At 33.3% G+C, this 22,038-nt stretch overlaps 1 protein-coding gene and 1 pseudogene across 1 annotated transcript; both read left to right on the forward strand.

Moving 5' to 3' along the window:
* The first annotated feature begins 249 nt into the window (after window positions 1-249).
* LOC133320054 (elongation factor 1-alpha 2-like) lies at window positions 250-3,270 on the forward strand (annotated as a pseudogene).
* A 3,040-nt stretch (window positions 3,271-6,310) lies between these two features.
* On the forward strand, window positions 6,311-9,920 carry LOC116766398 (glutamine--fructose-6-phosphate aminotransferase [isomerizing] 2-like). The gene is given in 3 exon segments (XM_032656241.2): window positions 6,311-6,703; window positions 6,706-7,161; window positions 7,164-9,920. Coding segments are annotated over 3 exon segments (2,019 nt in total). The 5' UTR covers window positions 6,311-6,564; the 3' UTR covers window positions 8,588-9,920.
* Window positions 9,921-22,038: the final 12,118 nt, after the last annotated feature.

The raw sequence follows: 22,038 nt of genomic DNA on the forward strand, positions 1-22,038 counted from the left end.
CACTTGACACACAGATTAAATATGTCTACACATAAGAGAAAAAAATATTTGATTGTTTTATATTCCTTAAATAATTTTTTATTTGATATTTTATCGTTTCTGGTTAAGTTTTTAATGTTACTATAATTATATTTACAAACAATAGGTTTGAGATAGAAAACATATCTCCGGAATTCTAATAATAATCAGTTTTACACTTAATAGCTTCAAATTAAACGTACAAGCCTTTCGGTCACTATCTAGGCCCTGGACGCTATCCCCTCCGTCTCGTCCCACCGAGAAGCCGCTGCGTCTTCCTCTGCAGGACGTGTACAAGATCGGAGGCATCGGGACAGTGCCCGTAGGACGAGTCGAGACCGGCATCCTGAAACCCGGTTAGTTGACGGCCAACGAGAAGAGATAATGTTCAATAACACAATAACATTGATCCGAGCCGAAATGACTTATGTTTATTGAATCTATAAAGGATGACGATAATGTTATAAGATCATTTTGGTTTACCTCTCATTTGAATGGTTATATGTACCCTGTAATAAAAATTTAATTTTTGAGTGTCATTCATTACACCCCCACCCCTACCACCCCAAGTGTATTTGTATACAATATAAGACGGTACCGTCACGGTGTGATCAGGCATGGTGGTTGTGTTCGCGCCCGCGGCCATCACCACCGAGGTGAAGTCTGTGGAGATGCACCACGAGGCCTTGCAGGAGGCGATGCCTGGAGACAACGTGGGCTTCAACGTGAAGGTAAGGAGTGAGGACGGACAAAACAGGTCACTACACGAAGAGTATTTATATCAGCTTTGGAATTCCATACGATATATGAAATAGAAAATATTCTCTTGGCACAAGTAAATTAAATTATTGTATGAAAGTTATGGCAATTGGTTGTCGGATTTTTTTTATTTTTCGTAGTTCAAGGATTTATAGTTTACCTTATCTTACGTACTTAGGACTTTATAGGATAGTTCTGTTTGGTTGTAATGATTTAATTCGTGCATTATCAGAACGTATCGGTGAAGGAGTTGCGTCGCGGCTACGTGGCCGGTGACTCCAAGAACTGCCCGCCCGGGGGCTTCGGACTTCACCGCCCAGGTAAAAATAAAACCCAAACTTCTATAAGGCATATATAATACCTCCAAATCCAGCAGCCACGTGTCCACCAAAAGGTTAACAAACTTGTATTGCAACATCCCCTGCGAACATGTCTTGGGAACGCTTTTCTCGTGTCACAATAATGATTGCGAAACGGTCACAAATGCGACCTGGGCCTAATATTTATAACGAGTTAATTATGTAAAGTATGCCAACACATTTCAAACCCGTTTGTATATTAAATAATGACAAAATGTTACGCAACTCTCGTCCTCGCCGAGATATTGTACGATTAATAAAGATGTAATAACACCATGGCTGTGATCTTACAAAATTGGTAGGACATTTTGAACACTAGTTAGTATTCATTATCAATGCCATTTTCATTAGTCCCCTTATTCGACAAAAATTATCAGAAAGAAAATGATCCAAAACGAGGCTTAGTTTGTTACTAACCATACATTGTAAGATTTAGATACAGATGTAAGTTTACGTCATCTTCTATTTATAAGAAGTTTTTTTGGTTTGTCACAGGTGATCGTGTTGAACCACCCGGGGCAGATCAGCACGGCTATACCCCGGTGCTGGACTGTCACACCGCTCACATCGCCTGCAAGTTCGCTGAGATCAAGGAGAAGTGCGACCGTCGTACTGGTACTTGACTATACTCGCAACTAGGGACCTAGAGATGACCAACTGTCCCACGTGATCTATATATCGCTTCAACGTGATGTTACAGGCAAGACGACCGAGGTGGAGCCGAAGTCCATCAAGTCCGGCGACGCGGCCATCGTCACCCTGGTGCCGACCAAGGCGCTGTGTGTGGAGTCGTTCCAGGAGTTCCCGCCGCTGGGACGCTTCGCCGTCCGGGACATGCGTCAGACGGTTGCCGTTGGAGTCATCAAGGTACCCCAGCGTGTATAACCCGTACCACGTTTGTGTACTAACCTATTAACGTTACATCCCGTGACCGCCGCCTCTGTCGTTACTTATGAGCCTATCTGTTTCAGAGCGTGACCTTCAAGGAGGTGACTACGGGCAAAATCACCAAGGCCGCCGAGAAGCCCAGAAGAAAAAATAACTATGGGGCTCTTCAAGTACTAGCCCGCAGCGTCCGACCCACCCCCGCAGCGCTGCGGCTCCCCCTCCCCCCTTCCCCCGCGGCCGCGCCGTCCCCCCCCGGTCTCCCCCGCGGCCACCCAGCCCGATCGCCTACGGCGTCCCCATTCCCAACGTAGAGTCAGTGTCCCCCCCCAATCGGAGCTTCTTCGCTGGTGACATCGACCCCGGACCCACCTCGTGCATTTATCTCAACAAGATACTCAAGTTTTTTCGTCTTAGTTACGTTTACTTTATAGGTTTATGTCTTTGTGATTATTTTAGAGGTAAGTTACTGGAGAAGTTTGAGTTGCCGTACTTGTTGTCGCGGTTCGTTTTATTTTTCCATCGCAAGGAGTTCAGGAGGAAACGACGGCGGCGAATTTAAAATTGAACTTTTAAGCCTTTTAGAAGTTTTGTTGTATGAGACTCTGCTCCTGTACGCCATCATAACTAAATTGCTTAAGATCGTACTGAACATCTCGTCCTTGTTTCTGTTAGATTGGTCGGTGAGTTTTTTATGTAATTTAGTTATGTCTAATTTCTAAGTATAACGTATCATTATTTTTATGAATTGTAACGTCTTGTGTAACTTCTGATAGCTCTTTTGTGTACATTGTGAACTGATTTTAGATTATACGATTCATAACATTGTAGATGAAAAAAATAAGTTATTTTCATAAGATTGATGAAGTGTAAGTACTTAAGTAGGTGATAAACATCAGAGTGTAGGAAATCGGAGCGGCCGTTTGTGAAGCGGCCGCCGGTAGTTGAATTTAGAAGTACGTACGTTTAAAACAATAAAAAGCGTTAAGAACGTTTTGGTAGAAATTTGTGGACTTTGTAAAAGGTAACAATTTCTGTTCCTGTAGTTCCTGTTGAAACTTGACTCTGATATTTTATGACTAAGTTGCCTGACAAAGGTTTAAAAATTCAATTTAAATTTCCAATATTTTAGAAATTACTAGGTACGGAGAAAACTCGAATGTTATAAAGCTAATTGTATCTTTGTAATTTTTTCAATAATTTTTGTAAAGACCTTGATCCTGATAAACCAATAAAGAAGCTACTGGTAGTGTGTAGTTTCATTGTAATTTCCCCAATAGGCCCAAAAATATTAATGAGCGAACTTTTATAACAAGTTACATGTGACTATTTTGTTGCCGTATTAATGAACACAATTTTATAACATAAACTCTCACTGACTGCAACGCATTTAGTTTTTACATTTAAATATAACAGAATATTTTTCCTTTTGGAGCATTCCTTTAAGGCAGGGCTGTCCAAACCACGGCCCGCGGGCCGTGTTTTGGATTATTGCGGCCGTAGAATCTTTTTTATCTTCTTTGTTTAAATACATTAATGAGCAAATTATTTTAATCGTGACGAAATTCAAATGTTTTGTGTATGTTCTATCACGTCGCACACTTCACTATTCACACGAGAAGTCGGGGAATTCCCCGAACCCAATATAGATACCTACCGCGCATCGTTCATTGGGTATTGTTAGTCACCTGTCATTCAACGCGACGAAAGTTTTGATTACGCAAGGTTACTCTCAAGTTATTAAAGATTTTTACGTTATTTTAAAGTTTGTTATTAGATTGTTCGCTTTGTGTTTAAGTATATTGAACTTTTAATCTCATCATGTCTGCAAAGAAGAGGAAGTAAAGTGAAGAAAATCTCCAACAATAACAATAAAATTCAGTGTTTGATTTGTATGCAAGTTTTATCTGTAAGTAAAGAATGTAATGTTAAACGACACTATACTCCTTTACATGAAGACAAGTATTAAAAACATGTCGGCGAATCAAGAAAAGTATTGGTTGGTATTGGCTGAGTACAAAAAAAAACTAATGCAGCAAACAAGTATGTTTTCAAAAGTACGGAGAATATACAAAGTTTGGCTGCCTCATATGAAGTTTCATTACAATTAGCCAGAGCTAAAAAACCATTTAGTAATGGAGTTTTAATAAAAGAATGCGCAGTTGAAATAGCTAAACGCTTCATGCAGCCGAAATTAGAAAAGATTAAATCTGTTGCATTATCTCATCAAACATTGGCGCGACGAATAAATGACATGGGCAATTATATTGCGAAAAGTGTATGGGATTGCTTTGTAGATTGCGAGTACTATTCAATATGTTTGGATGAAAATACCGACCAGACCGATGTCAGTCAATTAATAATCTTCATACGTTGCATTTCGAAAGATTTTACAATCACGGAAGAAATGCTGGATTTAATACCATGTCATGGAACAACTAAAGGCAGTGATATATTTGAAGCAGTTAACAAAACTGTAGTAAAATATGGAGGATTTCATAAGTGTTCTTGTATTGTGACCGATGGAGCAAAAGCTATGACTGGGACAGTGACAGGATTCGCGCGACTTCTAATACAAAATGACATTGACCGCCCGTTGTTGCATTGTATCACACATCAAGAAGCCTTGTGTGGAAAATCTTTGCGTCAAATTAATGCTATGAAAGTTGTTATAAGGATAACCAATTTGATTAGAGTTGGAAACAGGGCATTGACACATAAAAATTTAGGACTTTTTAAGTGAAATCGATGCAACCTATAGGATTTACTATTGCATTCAGAAATTAGATGGCTAAGTGCTGCACAGTACAACGCTTTTTCGCCTTACGAAAAGAAATACATTTATTTCTAAATAATGAAATATTATCTGACACTTCCGAACTACAAGATAAAATGTAAGATCCTCTTCTGGCTGATCTTGCGTTTTTAGCTGATATGACGCAACACTTGAATAAACTAAATTTAAAGTTGCAAGGCAAAAACCACAATATAGCCAACATGTACGGAAATGTGAATGGATTCAGAAGTAAACTGAATTTGTTCAAAACGTCTCTACACCAAAATGATTTTTCTTTTTTTCCAACTTGTAAAGAACATTATTTAGAGATGAAAAATTTTGAAGAATGCAATTTTTTGGACCACCTCAAATACATGGACGAAATAATCGTTGAATTTGAGAGGAGTTTGGCAGATTTAATAAAATTGAGAGTGATATAGCATTCTTCACTCATACATTAACGACAGCAGTTGAGAATGTGAAGATTGATTATCAACTGGAACTGTGTGATCTGCAATCAGACCCCTTTTTCAAGGCAGAACGGAAACAGGAATTGATTTTTTTAAGCTCCTCGCTGAACGTTTCCCGAAACTGGCGAATTCCGGGCAAAAAATAGGCTCGATGATGAGCGGTACCTACCTTTGTGAGAGTGCCTATTCAACAATGAAGGTTATTAAATCGAAATACAGGTCTTCATTGACAGATAATTCACTTAAACATGTACTGCGCCTAGCTACTACTAATATTAAGGTTGATGTTGACAAATTGTAAAAGAAAAATTAATGGAAAAGTAGATAATAAAATAACGATATTATTATTACAAGTATTTTATTTTTATAATTTGCGGCCCACCAACGTATTTTGTCATTTTTATTGGCTCTGGGTACCATCTAGTTTGGACACCCCTGCTTTAAGGCATTGTGTTTACTTAAATTTTTTTAATCTTTAGAATTTATTAGTTTTGGTATTAATTAATTTTTCTAATAAGTTTTTTAGTCTTGTTTTTAATATTATAGATCAAAAAACTTATACAACTGATACATTGTGAAAACAATTATCAAAATATAATTAATTTCTATGGAATTTTTAATTGAAAATATCAAAATATATATTTAGGTTTCTAACAAAATTATAAAAAATATTAGTTGCCTTATAAAGCCAGTACTATTAAATGGAACAAACTCATTATTATCTTAAATCAAAACACCTTAAATAAGTTAAATTCAATTTACAGACACAAGTCATGTCGACAAAATACTTTTCCGCGTAAAAGTGAGCAAACCAGATGTTATCGCTTAACGTCACTTCGGGTGCGTTCGGGAATTTTAAGGTTCGGTTCAAATTAAAAGTGTGTTCCCTAACAATATTTATTTTTAATGAAGCTACTACAAATCCAATAACTTGAATGTTTATAACATTCACCAACTTGAATGCACCAAAAGTATTCTTAGACTGTTTTGATGTCAAATGTCAATGACATATTGACAGTGACAAAACTGTTGATGATACTATGTACCGCCGTCTGCCGACAGTCAACAGTAGGACTGGTTTTTTTCACCGCTTGCTGATATTTACGATACAGGCAGGTTGTATCTACGATAACGAAACATGATGACGTGTTCATTGCCGTAAGTGAAAGTATCTCATTAGTGGTAGGAGTTATAGACGGAGGCCTTCAATATCAGTTGTATTTCGTATCGCGCACAGTCTCTCGTCGGTTGTGGTTTAGTGCACTTGTATCAAAGGTATCGTTCTGCTTCGTTTACGATGTGTGGAATTTTTGCATATATTAATCATCTGACGCCGAAGAGCCGAAGAGAAATATTGGAATTACTTGTTAATGGATTGAAACGTTTAGAGTACCGTGGCTATGACTCTGCTGGCGTTGCTATCGATGCCGCCGACCAAAGGATATTGCAGTTCTTAAAAGAAGTGGTAAGGTAGCCGCCCTTGAAGAATTGCTTCAAGAACAAAGTGGCCAATTAGCTGTTGAAGAATGCATGGAATCCCATTGTGGCATTGCCCACACCCGTTGGGCGACTCACGGTGAGCCGAGTGCAGTTAATTCACATCCCCAACGTTCTGGTGACGATAATTCCTTTGTTGTTATTCACAATGGAATCATTACCAACTACAAAGAAGTGAAAACATTCCTGGAAAATAAAGGTTATACCTTTGAATCCCAGACTGATACTGAAGCTATTGCTAAGCTGGTGCATCACATTTACAGCCAGCACAAGGATTACAATTTCCAAGAGTTAGTTGAGCAGGTAATTCAGCAACTTGAAGGAGCATTTGCCCTCTGTTTCAAATCTCGGTATTTCCCAAATGAGTGTGTGGCAACAAGACGTGGAAGTCCTTTGCTCGTGGAATTAAAACCAAGCGTCGTCTGTCTAGCGATCATGTACCAATTATGTACACTAACAACAAAGCAACTAGAGGAGTAGTGCCAACTGTGCCTCGTGTAAACAGTCATGCTCAGTTTGAACCTGAAGAAGAAAGAGATGTTGAGTATTTCTTTGCCTCTGATGCATCAGCGGTTATTGAGCACACAAACAGAGTGCTTTATTTTGAAGATGACGATGTCGCTCACATCAAGGACGGAGTTCTCAGCATCCATCGTATGTCTGGTAGCAGCACCGATCCTCACCAGAGAGAAATTTTGACACTCAAGCTTGAGTTGCAGCAAATTATGAAAGGTAACTATGACTACTTCATGCAGAAAGAAATTTTTGAACAGTCTGAATCTATTGTAAACACAATGAGAGGTCGTCTCAATTTTGCCAATGGCACTGTTACTCTTGGAGGCATAAAAGATTACATTCCTGAAATAAAGCGCTGCAGAAGATTAATGTTGATTGGATGTGGTACCAGTTACCACAGTGCTGTAGCGACTCGTCAGTTGCTAGAAGAGCTAACAGAGCTTCCTGTGATGGTGGAGCTTGCGTCAGATTTTCTTGACAGAAATACTCCTGTTTTCCGTGATGATGTCTGCTTCTTCATCTCACAATCCGGAGAAACTGCCGATACATTGATGGCGCTGCGTTACTGCAAACGTCATGGAGCTCTTATAGTTGGTATAACCAACACTGTAGGAAGTTCCATTTGTCGTGAATCACACTGCGGTGTTCATATCAACGCCGGTCCAGAAATTGGAGTTGCTTCCACTAAAGCCTATACGTCACAATTTGTGTCCCTTGTTATGTTCGCGCTAGTAATTAGTGAAGATCGTATCTCTTTGCTTAAACGTCGAGCGGACATTATTCAAGGACTTCACGAATTGGATTCTAAAATCCGTCAAGTACTGGCCTTGGACGATAAAGTAAAAGCTTTAGCACAAGACTTATACCGCCAGCGTTCACTGTTGATTATGGGTCGTGGTTACAATTTCGCTACCTGTTTAGAAGGAGCCTTAAAAGTAAAGGAATTGACGTACATGCACAGCGAAGGTATTATGGCTGGTGAATTGAAACATGGTCCTCTAGCCCTTATCGATGATTCTATGCCTGTTATGATGATTGTGATGCGAGACCCAGTTTACACCAAGTGCATGAACGCCTTGCAACAGGTGACCGCTCGTCAAGGACGGCCCATAGTCGTGTGCGAAGAAGGTGACACGGAGACTATGGCTCTTGCCTCCCGCGTTCTAGAAGTTCCTAAGACAGTAGATTGCCTACAAGGAGTACTGACAGTAATTCCTATGCAGTTATTAGCATATCATATAGCTGTACTGCGTGACTGTAATGTCGACTGTCCTAGGAATCTCGCGAAGTCAGTTACTGTCGAATAAACCATTTATTACTTCTAAGTTCTTAACATTAAAAGATCTCTTTTAGCACAACTTCGAGGTTATATGAAGATATATTTTGTATGTGATAGTATGAAACTAATATTTTATACGAATCGATGTTAACTGTTTTTACGTAAAATGGTTTTCACTTTATTTCAGACATAGCCGGTGTAAGATTTGTTCGGATTTATTATAACAAACAGTAACAGTTCTTTATTTTACATTCCGTAAAAGTCATTTATATTTTAAAATTAGGCGTAATATTACATTCCATTGCATAATGTGGAGTCGACTACTATCATCGTTGCGAAGGTCAAACTTCGCGCCATTTAACATGAAATCTGTTATTTTTTTGTTGGCAACAGCCCACTCTATACTGACGGAGTGCTTTAGAGATCAGTTAATTTTTATTATATTTTAGATCGTGTGCAATGATTTTATAAAAAATGTTTTACATCAAGTACGTATAAATACTCCTATATTGTTAATTAGACTTAGATACGCGATTATGTGTTTTAATGCATTGTAATAAGATATATTTAAACAATTTTCTGTTACAAATTTATATTATCGAAATTAAGGTATGACCAATTTTAACATGTGTAAAATTTTCAATCTTTATAAAGTTACTTTAAAATTTATCTTTTATATATTATATCGAAGTACAAATGCGAAAGAAAAAAAATCTCCGTTTAAAATTATTATCCACATTATTACGTCAAATTATTTCCTATATAAATAACTGACTTTTCCGCTAAATATTTTATCAATTAAATGTAATGTAAATGATAATAACCACTTAATTGATATTGATTGTTCAAGTTTATTTGTTATTAAAATTGCACAGAATGTCAAAACATGTCTATATTGTATTTCATAATTATTTCTTTGTTAGCGTATAATTTACTTATTACAACCAGAATATTTTGTAAAATTTCTTTGATCGTTTTTTGTTTCGTACACAAATATTACTAATATAGTAATAAGTCTTAATGTGCCCTCACGAACCAATTTTTGTATATTAAAAAAAATATTTGGTTTGTTGTTTACAAGCGAATCGCTAGTCAAAACGAAATTACGTAGTGTTAAGTCCACGGATCCTGATGTTCGGCTATAGCATGAAATTTTATCATGTGATGTAAAACTAGTTTTATGTAACCATAAAGTTTATTTTCTGAAGATAACTTAAACATGAACTACGCACATGAAATTGATTTTTTTTCGTCAAATATATGTAATCTGTGCAACAGATTATCAAGTTATTTTATTTTTAAGTTTGATTATATTCTAATAGATATTATGATAAAAATAAATAAATATATATTACGGAAAAGTTGTTTTTTTTGTAATCCTTCTTTATCACATCAATTGTAGTTTTTTTTTGTATGAGTTTTTATTATTATTGATAATTAATAAGCCAATACGTAACACTTACCACAGAAATTTTGTAATCATTTGAAAACTATTAACTAATAACATAAGCTATATGCAAAAAATAGTTTTTTTTTTTTTAATATCCGAAAATAAATCATTACAATATAAATAAAATTAAATACATTATTGTTGCTAGTATACTTATTGCTTTTATAACTTCAGCGACAGATAATAACATTCTTCCACTATTTATTCATATTTAATCTATCTTAAAAATTAAAACCTCTTTACTCACATCCTTCATCGAATATCAAATAAGTGCTGTGATAAAATTACTTTGAAGCAAATGTGTTATATAATTTTAAAAAAATATTAAGAAACGATGTCAAATATTTAATTTTAAATAATTTCTACCTTTGACAGTGTGTTATCTAAAACAACAGTACATTAAAGGAAGTCAAACAATTTACCTTTGACATTTATATCACATGAATATGGAATTTAAAATAGATTTATATATATTGAAATGTCAAGGCTAGAGTAGAGTTGGCATTATATTTGTTTAATTAGGAATATATTTAGTAGAAATATATATTTTCGGAAACAAATTTGAATGTGACAAAGCGATAAAATTAAAATATCTATGAGTGTGCAATATCATACCATACATAAATACATGTAAATACTCCTTTGTTTAATGGGCACCTATAATCCATTATCTGATATAAATTGTAAGATCAAAGCGGTTCCAAGTAATACTCGATCGAACTGAGATAACGTTAAATATTAATTGATTTCCTTCGATTAATTTATTTTAATACTATACCTATATAAGTTACAAAAATCCCCTAATATATCTTTTAGAAGTTGATGGCCGTTTTTACTATTGTTTCTCAATTATATATTATGAATTAAAATATATATATATGTTATACATTATGCTGTCATTCGGATGTAATCTTATAACAGTATGAACGTTACTGTAAAACTGTAATAATAATAGACTAAAAGTCTACTATTTGCCCAAACACTCCCTTTTTTCTTGAAGAAGCCACGGATGAAGACTAGTTTTTTTATCGTTAGATATCTGCGTCGTATTATTATTAATAATCAATTAAGTAGATAATTCAATAGCCTCTCAACTATGGGTATTAGGTACGTATGAATAAATTTTGTACAACTTACAAATTCAAGTAAAAACTTCACTATTTGCGAAGAAGAAAACCGTTTACATTTAAGGTGTATTTTTATTTTTAGTCCAATTACGACCAAATTCCAAATGACACGTGTGTCTGTAAACACACTATGATGGAATACCTTAACAAGAATAACGAACCAGTCACTGGGTGAATGATTCTTATAAAAGTAATATTAATATGTATGACGGAAGCTATTTAATGAATTGTGTTGTCAAATAATATATATATCACCCTACTAACAGAAGAACAATTAAAATATAACAAAATTCAGAATATTTACAGATAGCGAATATAAGTAGGTATTGCGTATATAAATCTTTTTTTGTAGATGTAAGCTGGTCTAAAAAAAGTGTAAAATAATATGAAGACAGAGGATGTATTAATACATCCAATAACATTAAATTACAAGTGGGCTGAATACGTATCATGTCTTAGGATTCAAAATCAGACACGGACTAAAAGGATGTCAACTAAAAAAGGGTCCACAGTAATTAGAAAAGAGTAATTTTCTACGTGAAAATAAAATAAAAAAAAGGTGGCAAGCTTCAATCAGATATTACTATTTTCAGAAATGATTTATAATCTTGAAGAACCTTCACCTATTAATTAATATGTTCCTGTAGACAACTTGAAAATAGTTTTTTAATCTTATAGTATTAGGTTATATTATTATCTTGTTCTTATTATTAGGACAAGTTTGTAGCATATAAAATGAGTGTTAAAATTTATTTTATTTTATAACATTCAAAAATTGTGTAATAAAAGACATTAATATTACAAAAACTTTTTTCAAACAAATTAGAACCTCTAAAATTGTGTAATAAAAGACATTAAAATTACAAAAAAAATTTCAAACAAATTAGAACCTATTTATTACTCATTATAATTTTCGAATCCATTTTAATGTTTTAACCGAGGAACAGATAAAAAAATATTGAATAACGTAATAATAATGCAGAAGAAGTTTGGTAGAAAGTTTTTTTGAATTTCTGTCTGTCTGAAATTGCAGTCAGACGATCTCAGACCATCCAATAATTTGTGGTGGCTTGCTTGGAGTCAATGAACTTGAAATACGAGTGCGGTTAAACTTTTTGTTTTTGCTGCTTCGTATGTGTGTTTACACCTTTATAACGGAATATTTTGGCAGGGCTAATTGTATGTCATTTACTTCGGATAATCGTTTCTCGATTAGTTTATATTTGATAAATTAGATCAATTACGTAAACACACGTCAAGACAAGTTTCGCAACAAAACCACATTGATATTAATTTTGAAAGTTTTGTTGTTTCGTCATTCAGTGTTGTCTATCATACTGAAATTCGTTGGTGTAAGCATTACTCAAGCGACCCGCAATAAACTGGTGCGTTTGAATAGTACGTGTAGGTATACTGTGAGGCGGCCCACAGATAATCGCGGAGGTTTAAAGGCGAGTTTATCGTTTACTGCAAAGAGGTTAGCACGCTTTAAACTTTAGCCAAACATATGTATGAAAGGTAATCGACAGTAAAATACAATTATAAATGTATAAATACAATTGGACGTGCATACAGCTAGAAGACTGATAAATGATTTACTCCAATAATAATTAATAGAACAATAATTCCTCGAAGGTTTCTATTCTGAAATTAATGGATAGGCAGTTTGTTATTTTGTGGGGTCGATAAACACTACTACATACCTAAATGTACGTAAAATACGTACCTATCCAAAATAAAAAAGGAAGTATAAAAATAAAAGTATAACATATTTTTTTTTTATTTTTGTCTTTCCTTTAATCTATTTATATAATCGAAAATTACTCTACTTATACGTAATTTTCTAATAACAGAAAATAGGAATAGTAAAAATGTAAATCAAATTTATATTCATTACTTTTATATATCGTATTAAGGTAAAATTGTAGCGTTAACAGTATAGTGGTAATATTATACTGTTTAAATTAATAATGAAATAAGAAAAAACAGGGAGGCTCTAAGAAACCCTTTATTCATTTGTCGTAAAAAAAGATAAACCATTAACAAACACATTCAATGCCTAGTGAAGCTTTACACAAGATAAGGTATATTTTCAGATCGCCCACGTAACTAAATTCAACCCAAGATACAAAATACACAGCCTACGTTCAAAAAGGTTGCATTTCATGTGTTTAAAATATTTGACATACCTAATGTTCACAAGAATCATCGTAAAACAGTTATAATACCTACTTATAATTGTGCTATAAAAATAAGGAAAAATATTTGAAGGAAAAATAAAGAATTATTACAAAAAAAACAAGGGTGTGGGTTGATAAAGAGTAAGGAGTCTCTTTTCCTGTCAAATAATAATCAATTCCAATACTGAACTTGTTATCAATGTGCGTAAATAATTTTAGGATTTTTTAAATTTCATATGCGAGTTCAATAACGATAGTTGCTTAGTATGTTGTTGAAGTTGACGAAATTCATCGACAATTAATGTTCGCGGTCAATGTCCAAATTTTCTTTCTTTTCCTACTTTTTCTTTTTTTGTCAACAATTATTATCTTTTTTATTGCAAGAGTCAACATGAATTTGACTTTGAGAAGACAGTATGGAATATTGATAGGTTTAACGATAAATTAAACAAAATAATATATAAGAGTGAAAAAGCTGCTTTTGTATCCAAGTGGTAAGACTATCTATATTAAAAAAAATCATAGTTTATGTTTTGTTCACAAAAATTTAAACATATTACTTATAGGTATGGTATTTACAAATTTTGTTTATTAAGATACCAAATTATAAATAGAGAAAAGTTCAAAAGTGACCCCTATTACATTTTCTTTCGTGTTCATAAGAACTTCGCCTCATTAAACTCCAATATAGTCCCTATTATATTTTCGTTGTGTTGGTCGTGGTAACGGCTCTCGAAGTATAGGGTTTTCCATTAGGGCGCTTGATCTTTCTTTTCTTCCATCGTAGCGTGTGCTGTGTGGCACGTAGCGCCGTCCTGTTGAAACCACATGTTGTCCAGATCCATATTCTCGATTTCAGGCCAAAAGAAGTTGGTTATCATCGACCGTATCGCTCACCATTGACGGTGACGGCCACACCATTATCGTTTTCGAAAAAATACGGACCAATCACGCCTCCGGCCCAAAATCCGCACCAAACAGTCACTTTCTGCGGGTGCATTGCCACTTGGTGAACCTCGTGTGGATTGGTCTCGTCCCAAATACGGCAATTTTGCTTGTTGACATAGCCATTCATCCAAAAATGCGCCTCGTCGCTGAAGATGATTTTTTTGCCAAAATCGGCGTCAACTTCCAACTGCTCTAATGCCCAGTCAGCGAACACACGGCGCTGTCTATGGTCATTAACCTTGAGCTCTTGGTCAGCTGGATCTTGTACGGGTGCAGGCTCAAGTCACAACGCAAAATTCGCCAAGTTGTCGTCTGCGAAAGGCCGAGTTCCTGTGCGCGACGCGGAATTGACTGCCGCGGGTTTTCGAGGACACTGTCGCGCACAGCGGCGATATTCTCGGCAGATCTCGCGTTACGTTGACGCACGGGAACCGGCTGATTGTTAACTGACCCGGTTGACTCGAATTTGTCCACCAATCGACGGATAGTCGACTCGGCAGGACGATCATCGCGACCGTAAAACGGGCGGAGTGCGCGGAACGTTGCTCGAACTGAAGACCCATTTTCATAAAACAATTTTATGATTTGCACGTGCTGCTCGACACTGTAACCTGCCATGGTGGTTTGGGAGGACGGAATGAATATAACACACTGCATTTACAGCTGTCACTCAAACAACATGGCCGCAATCAGCTGTCAAAGTTCAAGCGTCCCTATTGGAAAACCCTATACATGCTGTCTTGATGAAAGAGTTCTTCTTGTTCTTCAGAAAACATTTACATTTAACGTTTTGTTTCCCAATATAAAATTTATTTCTTAGTGGTTATCTATCCCATAAACAGAAATAACACGAATAATTCGTTTATTCACTCTGTAGACCCATTAAGAATCCTACAATCTAAAAATATTCAATGAACAGCTCATTAAAATCGTTATATTACAAGGTTATAGTAAATTTTTCCACTTTAATGGATAAAAAGAATTTATTGTCATATTTACCACAAAAGCAAACGTTTTCAAAAATATTTCTTTTTACTTTATTTTAAACCATAGGAATGGAAAATCACAAAACAAATTTTAGGACAAAGACATTTTTTAGAGTTTTGTTATTTATTTCCATACAAAAAATAGCACTTATTAAAATAACAATTATATATACTCCAAAACAAGCTTACTAGAAATATGTGAAATTATTATTTAGTTCTAAAATATCTGTTTGTCTTATTTAGCAACAGTACTTTCAATATGTGACCGAAAACATTTTGATAGCCTTCGACTTCGACAAAGGTGACTGTGGCACCGTCTAACATTTATCAATAGTATAATAATTGTTGCATAAACTAGGAAACAGGTTGACAGTTATTGCCTAGTTTTTTTCAACCGCATACCTTATCTTATAGGCGTCATTACGTTTAATATAAAATCTATTAAGTTGCAAATTAAATTGTTATTGGAAAGTTGCGTCGCATTTTGACTTGCAATTTTGTATTGCAAAACGGTAAATGTTAGAGTACGCATATGTTGCATCACAGCGATTGTCTTAACAAACTGGGTGTAGGATAGATTCTTTTGTCGGCACACGGCGTACTCATTGATATTTCAAAACCTTTGTATTTCAAATACAATACGGTTTTGTAATCCTGTAATTAGTAATTCTGAACTAAATATCTGTAAAATCTACTGAGGCTGCTCTATCTCTCTCTTTAATTACATCTTTTTTGTCACAGTATTGTTTATTTTACAAATAGCTTTTAATACAACAATCTTGTGACAGGAAAATGACGCATACTTTCCACTTTTATTAACAGATAAAAGAAAATTAATATTTCGACTCACTTTGTCGTCATTTTGTTGAATTTTATGGTCATACTGCATAAATAAATATCCTTGAACTTTTCTCAGAGAAAGGATTTCCCTGAAAGTTACAATATAAGCCCTTAAAATTTCGTAATCTCGTTTCGTATATCTCCAAAATATCCGGCAAAACATCCCCATCATCTCTATATTGCATAACGTCCTTAAGTTGCAGTAACTACTTACTGTCAGGTGTACTGCCTGCTGACAATAATAATATCGTTATAGATTCAGAATTCTGATAATTTAAATGAGACAGATAAATTCTGTGATTGATTAGATATTATTGAATAATTGTCAGCTATTTTAATTTCTTTAACCATGAACTGAAAATAAACAATATCAGATATCAGGTCAATTTTTATAAAATTATGAAACCTCTTTTAAAAACTCATAACTTAATGCACATACTTTATTATTTAAGGATTACCATGTTATAAAAATAACATTAAATCTTCAAAAATAACTCAATAGGTACGATTTGTGCACTAACCGAAGTCACCGAATAATTTTACATCTGCTTTCTTTTAGATCAAAATATTTACATACTAGGTACCAGCCCCGGCTACGCACAGGCTCTTTACAAAAATATAAAATAGCTTATTTAATTTTAAGAATTATTAAACTTATATTATGATAACTTTCAAATGGTACGCCCGCTTTAAATGATTTAAAAAGTAATTTACAGATAGTGATGTAAGCTTGAAAACGAAGTAATTTATTTCGATAAATTTTAATACCGTATTTATGTAAAAAGATTTTTAATAAACACTTTAGGAATGCCAATTTTTAAGAGTTGTAAAATGGATATAGTATGTTATCCTTAAGCTATAGACATATGCCATCGCGGACTTTTCTGTAGACCTATATAAGATGCACAATTACACCATACATTATTTTGTTATATCTCAAAGACTTCAGGCAGCATTTTCCTTAAAAGATCTCAAACGGCTCATGTTTTCCCGATATCTTAAACAACTATTGTTAATGTACACACAATTAAATACAAAAACTTAACAAATTGTATACTAAAACCTTCGTCGAGAATCACACTATCGAGTGGAGATAATTATTTGTTAATCGGTGCAGTAGTTTTTCCTTTTAGCGCGTACAGACAGACAGACAGACTCGTCGAGGGACTTTGTTTTATAATATGTGTTGATTTTTCTAAGCACGTTCTAGAATGACGCTGGATTTTGTCAAACATTTTCACTTTTAGAAACAAACTTCACTTTGACTTTAGACATATTACGTAAAAGACACTCAGGTCTGTGTCTACTTTAATGTACTATGCTATTCTGTGAAAGATTTTACGTAAATACAAGATCTTAACCTGCAATACCGTTCTTATAAATCAATTTCTTAAACTACCGTTTTATAATTATAGGTGTTTAGTATATTTACAGCTAGTTTGTATCGGGACACTACAAACGTAGCGTTAACAATTTTTTATGCATAAATCGTGACATATTACATGGGAAACGGGCAACACTTCGTATGTAATGTGACGATGATAGAAATTTGTATTACGCGTCTAGTTATATTTGTTTTATATATTAAATGTCCTGTTAAATAATAGCTGAAACGTATCATATATATTATACACACATATATATATTATAATAAGTCCTTCGCTGCATCTGTCTGTTTAACTAAACTAAACTACTTCACCGATTATCAAACAGTTATCACCACTCGATAGCTTGATTCTCGAGGAAGGTTTTAGTATGTAATTTGTTAAGTTTTTGTATTTACTTGTACATCTACGATATTCATCGAAGATGACACGCAAAACATGAGCCGTCTGAGAGTAAACCTTAACGATAACATACTATATCCATTTTACAACGTTTAAATATTGGCATTCCTAAAGCGTTTATTGGAAAGCTATTTTCATAAATTCGGTGCTAAGACTTATCAAAATAAATTACTTCGTTTTCCAGCCTACATCAGTATCTTTAAATTACTTTTTAAATCATTTAAAGTGGGCGTATCATTTGAAAGTTATCATAATATAAGTTTAATAATTGTAAAGAGCCCGCGCGAAGCCGGGGCTGGTACCTAGTTCAGTAGGTACATATTAAAAAAATTATAGTCTTTATTTTTACACTAAAGTAGTTTAATTACGACAATGCGTAGTTTATCTTTATTTCGTGTGTAATCGAAAGTAATTTATTAAAAAAAAAAACAATGTTATTACAAAATAAGCTTTGTTAGTTAACGTACTTAAGTTTTCCAGGAAACCAAAAAGTAATCTCTTTTTCTAATAATGAGAGAACATTCAAGTTATTTTATTTAAAATAGACGTTATTGTGGACAGTGATGTTTGAGCATTTAATTAAGCATTCTCATAACGTAAGGTAACGGGTCTCCAAGTATCGCACATCGACATGAATGCAAAGAAAAAAGATTATAACTTTTCCTATACTATATAATTAGAGCACATTTATTTAATATCTAGATACAATATTTAAACTTTATATAAATTAGACGTGTTTCATTTATTAAGCAATAATGTATAATATCTGTACAAAATACAAATAAGTATTGTTCTGACACCTCAACCGGCTCTAAATAAAATTAGTTCAACATTACTAAGGAATCAAAAGATTTTTACTAAACATTTAAAACATCTTAGTGATATTATATAAAGGGTAGTTAAGTAATTGACCACGTCACATGCAAATATTTATAGATATCAAAATATTATTAAACTTTTTGAATTTCACAAAATTGTTAAACCTACGGAGTAGAGGTAGGTATATACCTTAGTGTATACTTATTGTTAATTAGTAAAGAGTTAATGAATTAAACCGTTAAGTCATTAATTATAAAGTATAATGCACTCTGGATCACCTATTTCCTCTCTTTGAGTTATTTGTCTTTTATTATAAACATATATATTGCTCGCAGCTTTCGATTCGTTCTAATTAACCGCAAATTACGATACGCTATTGCCAGATAATTATTACAAAAAAATTGCGACGTAATACACGCTACTTATTATTATATTGTTTCGAAATTAACATTGAAAATTTTAATTTTCAACATATTTTAATGATTAGTTATGACATGACTAATTATTTCATCTTTAAGCTAATGACTAGAACACATTACACATAGTATGAGTATTTAAACATTACATAATAAGTACTTTTTATTATTATTCCATATATCTGCATTGAATCGAGCCTAATTATTTTACGTACTCTATGTTTTTCAAAATTCGCCTTCAGTTCCAACAATTTTAATTATTTTGAAGCAATATATATGTATGCTTGGTGTTTACGTATAAAATAGATACCTTCAAATGTTTCATTTATATGACAGTTCATACTTTACTACTGTAAATTGATTGATTAATAATTTAAATAATACATTATACAATCCTGAGACCGGGAAAGAAGACTTCGATACTCACGTCAAATGTATAATTTATATAAATTTAATATATCCGATTAGTCGAATTCAATATCGAATCTTTTAATAGATTTTAAAGTACCTATCTTCTTCCGCTCGTATTGAAATCATGAACACTCTCTTGGGGTGTTAGCCAGTTTATATATAGACTTCTGTGTGTTTAGCACAAGTTTGGATAATCACACTACATATGATGCGTCACCTAATTTCCGACAGACTATGCATGAAGTTTTATGAATGAAAAACTGGAATCGCTCCATATGCAGTTTAACGATGCAAACTTACTATAAGCATACTAAATATATATTTATTAAACTTCCCTAGAGTGAAGTTTACTACGAGAAGGCAAAAAATATAAGGTTTTTGTAGGAAATGAAGACAAATTAATAACATTCTGGAAGCAATTATTGCGATGTATGCAACTGTTGAAGTCAGTGGCCCCTGGCGGCGCGCTCCGACGCAAAATTCCACAGTCGCGTCGTAGGTAGATACCAGCGAACGTGTTGGGAATATAAAATAAACGTTCCAGATTTTAGACAAAAAAATATATTAAAAGTCACATACTTACGTTATTAAAAATATTTTTTTTTTATATTTCCCTATTGAATCTACCAAAGAATATTTAAATATCTAGAAATGTTTCTCATATATTAAAAAATATAAAATGAGCGATTTAATTTCATAAACTAGCAGTAGTATTTTTTTCATACTATATAAAATATAAAAATCCATAGAAAAACTATAATTGAATTATAAATGGGACATTTCTATTCGTATATTTATTTCAACTTTTACTTGTTACAGTTACAGATATGATAGTATTTGGTGATTTCGGCTTATCGATTGTTTTCATCGATACCAAAATCGATTTATAGTCACCACTACACCGCACGGTGTAAATCCAAGTGTATTTTATATGCTTATATTTTATATTTATTATAAGTAAACAAATATATTGTCATGTATTATACATTATACATGACAATATATTTGTTAGTTTACTTTCACATCAACCAAGGTAAACATATACCTATTGACGGTTAGTAAAATATTCATACGGTGGCAATTTCTTTTAAACTTTTCATCCCTTAGAAATATTTATGTTTTAAATTATTATGACTTTTACTAAATCTAATAAAAATTATGGGAAATATATGTTTAAAATTAGGAAATAACTCTTGACCTTTTTGGCTTATGTATTCAGTTTATAAATAAAAGATTAATAATATTTCAATATTTTCTTAGTGGCTATATTAGGTAATGGAAAGGGTTGAGTTTAAAAAAGAATGCTAACTGGTAGCCATAACTTAGCAAGTTATCCTTGAATGAGCTTCCTGACAATTCATGTAAATTGTAACAGTGAAGGGGCTTGCATACTGCAGTCAGCCTTTGTTTAAAGACACCAACAACATTGCAAAACTCTATAACCTTCGACAAAATATTGAAAGGTTTTTGCATCGGGAAATAAATTTAGGTTAGCAAACAACATTTCATAAAACAATATTTCATAAAAAGATGATAAAAATCATAACAACATTTGAGGATATGATGACATAAAAATTATCAGAGATTATACAGGAACAAAAAAAAATACAATGGAATAACAAACGTACTAAGCAAAAGCAGAATCGACGGGTTAGCATAGTGAGGTAATTGCCGAGTTTGACACTCACATCTCATCCAACCGGTTTGTATTTTGTTGAGATTGAAAGTTCATCTTGCAACATTTCGGCTGACAAAACTTATAAAACATATTACGGTAAGAACTATACATATATTAAATAACATAAACCTTTACGAACTGTATCAACAAATAACTCTGATTTTAAAGTTTTGCTTTTATAATTTACTTTATGGTAACAGGGAGAATCTACAATAGATAACTTAAACTCAGACGCTATTAAAACAAACCCTCTTTTTTGTTTTTTTTTTTAAATTCAGATTTGAATATTATATAAATAAAAGTTTATATAATACATAATCCCAAAGGTCAAGAAGAAGCGTCCTTTTAGTGCTTTTAAATAAAATTAGGCAATAAATAGTAAAAGTCAAGATTCAAGGCCGTCTGGTGACTGGCGGCATATAATATCCGCTTGTGGTTCACCAGCCAACATTATTATTCAGAACATAATTTAACTCTCCTTTATTCATTTTGATAATTCACGTTTTTGAGATTTAAAATGACATTTTTAGTTTGCATTTGCATGTTTAATTTAAGGATAACAGCATCCATAAAACGGGAACAGGATTCGGGTCAACCTTTTAGTAAAAACCCACTTAAGCACTCAAATCAAATTTATAGCATTAGGTTTCTTTAAAATAATAAAAAAAAAATACTACAAAAACTTATTTATAGCTATAGTTACTAAAAAAAAGCATAATTTCATTGTTTATCGTGTTATTCTTAGTCGTGTATATAATCGAATTCGAATTTTTTTTTTGGGAAAAGTCAGTAAGTACAGTAATACTAGAAAATTATTTTTATAGATATTTAATCAAG

This window comes from Danaus plexippus (genome assembly GCF_018135715.1).
Source record: "Danaus plexippus chromosome 3 unlocalized genomic scaffold, MEX_DaPlex mxdp_25, whole genome shotgun sequence".
In the NCBI taxonomy this organism is placed as follows: Eukaryota; Metazoa; Arthropoda; class Insecta; order Lepidoptera; family Nymphalidae; genus Danaus; species Danaus plexippus.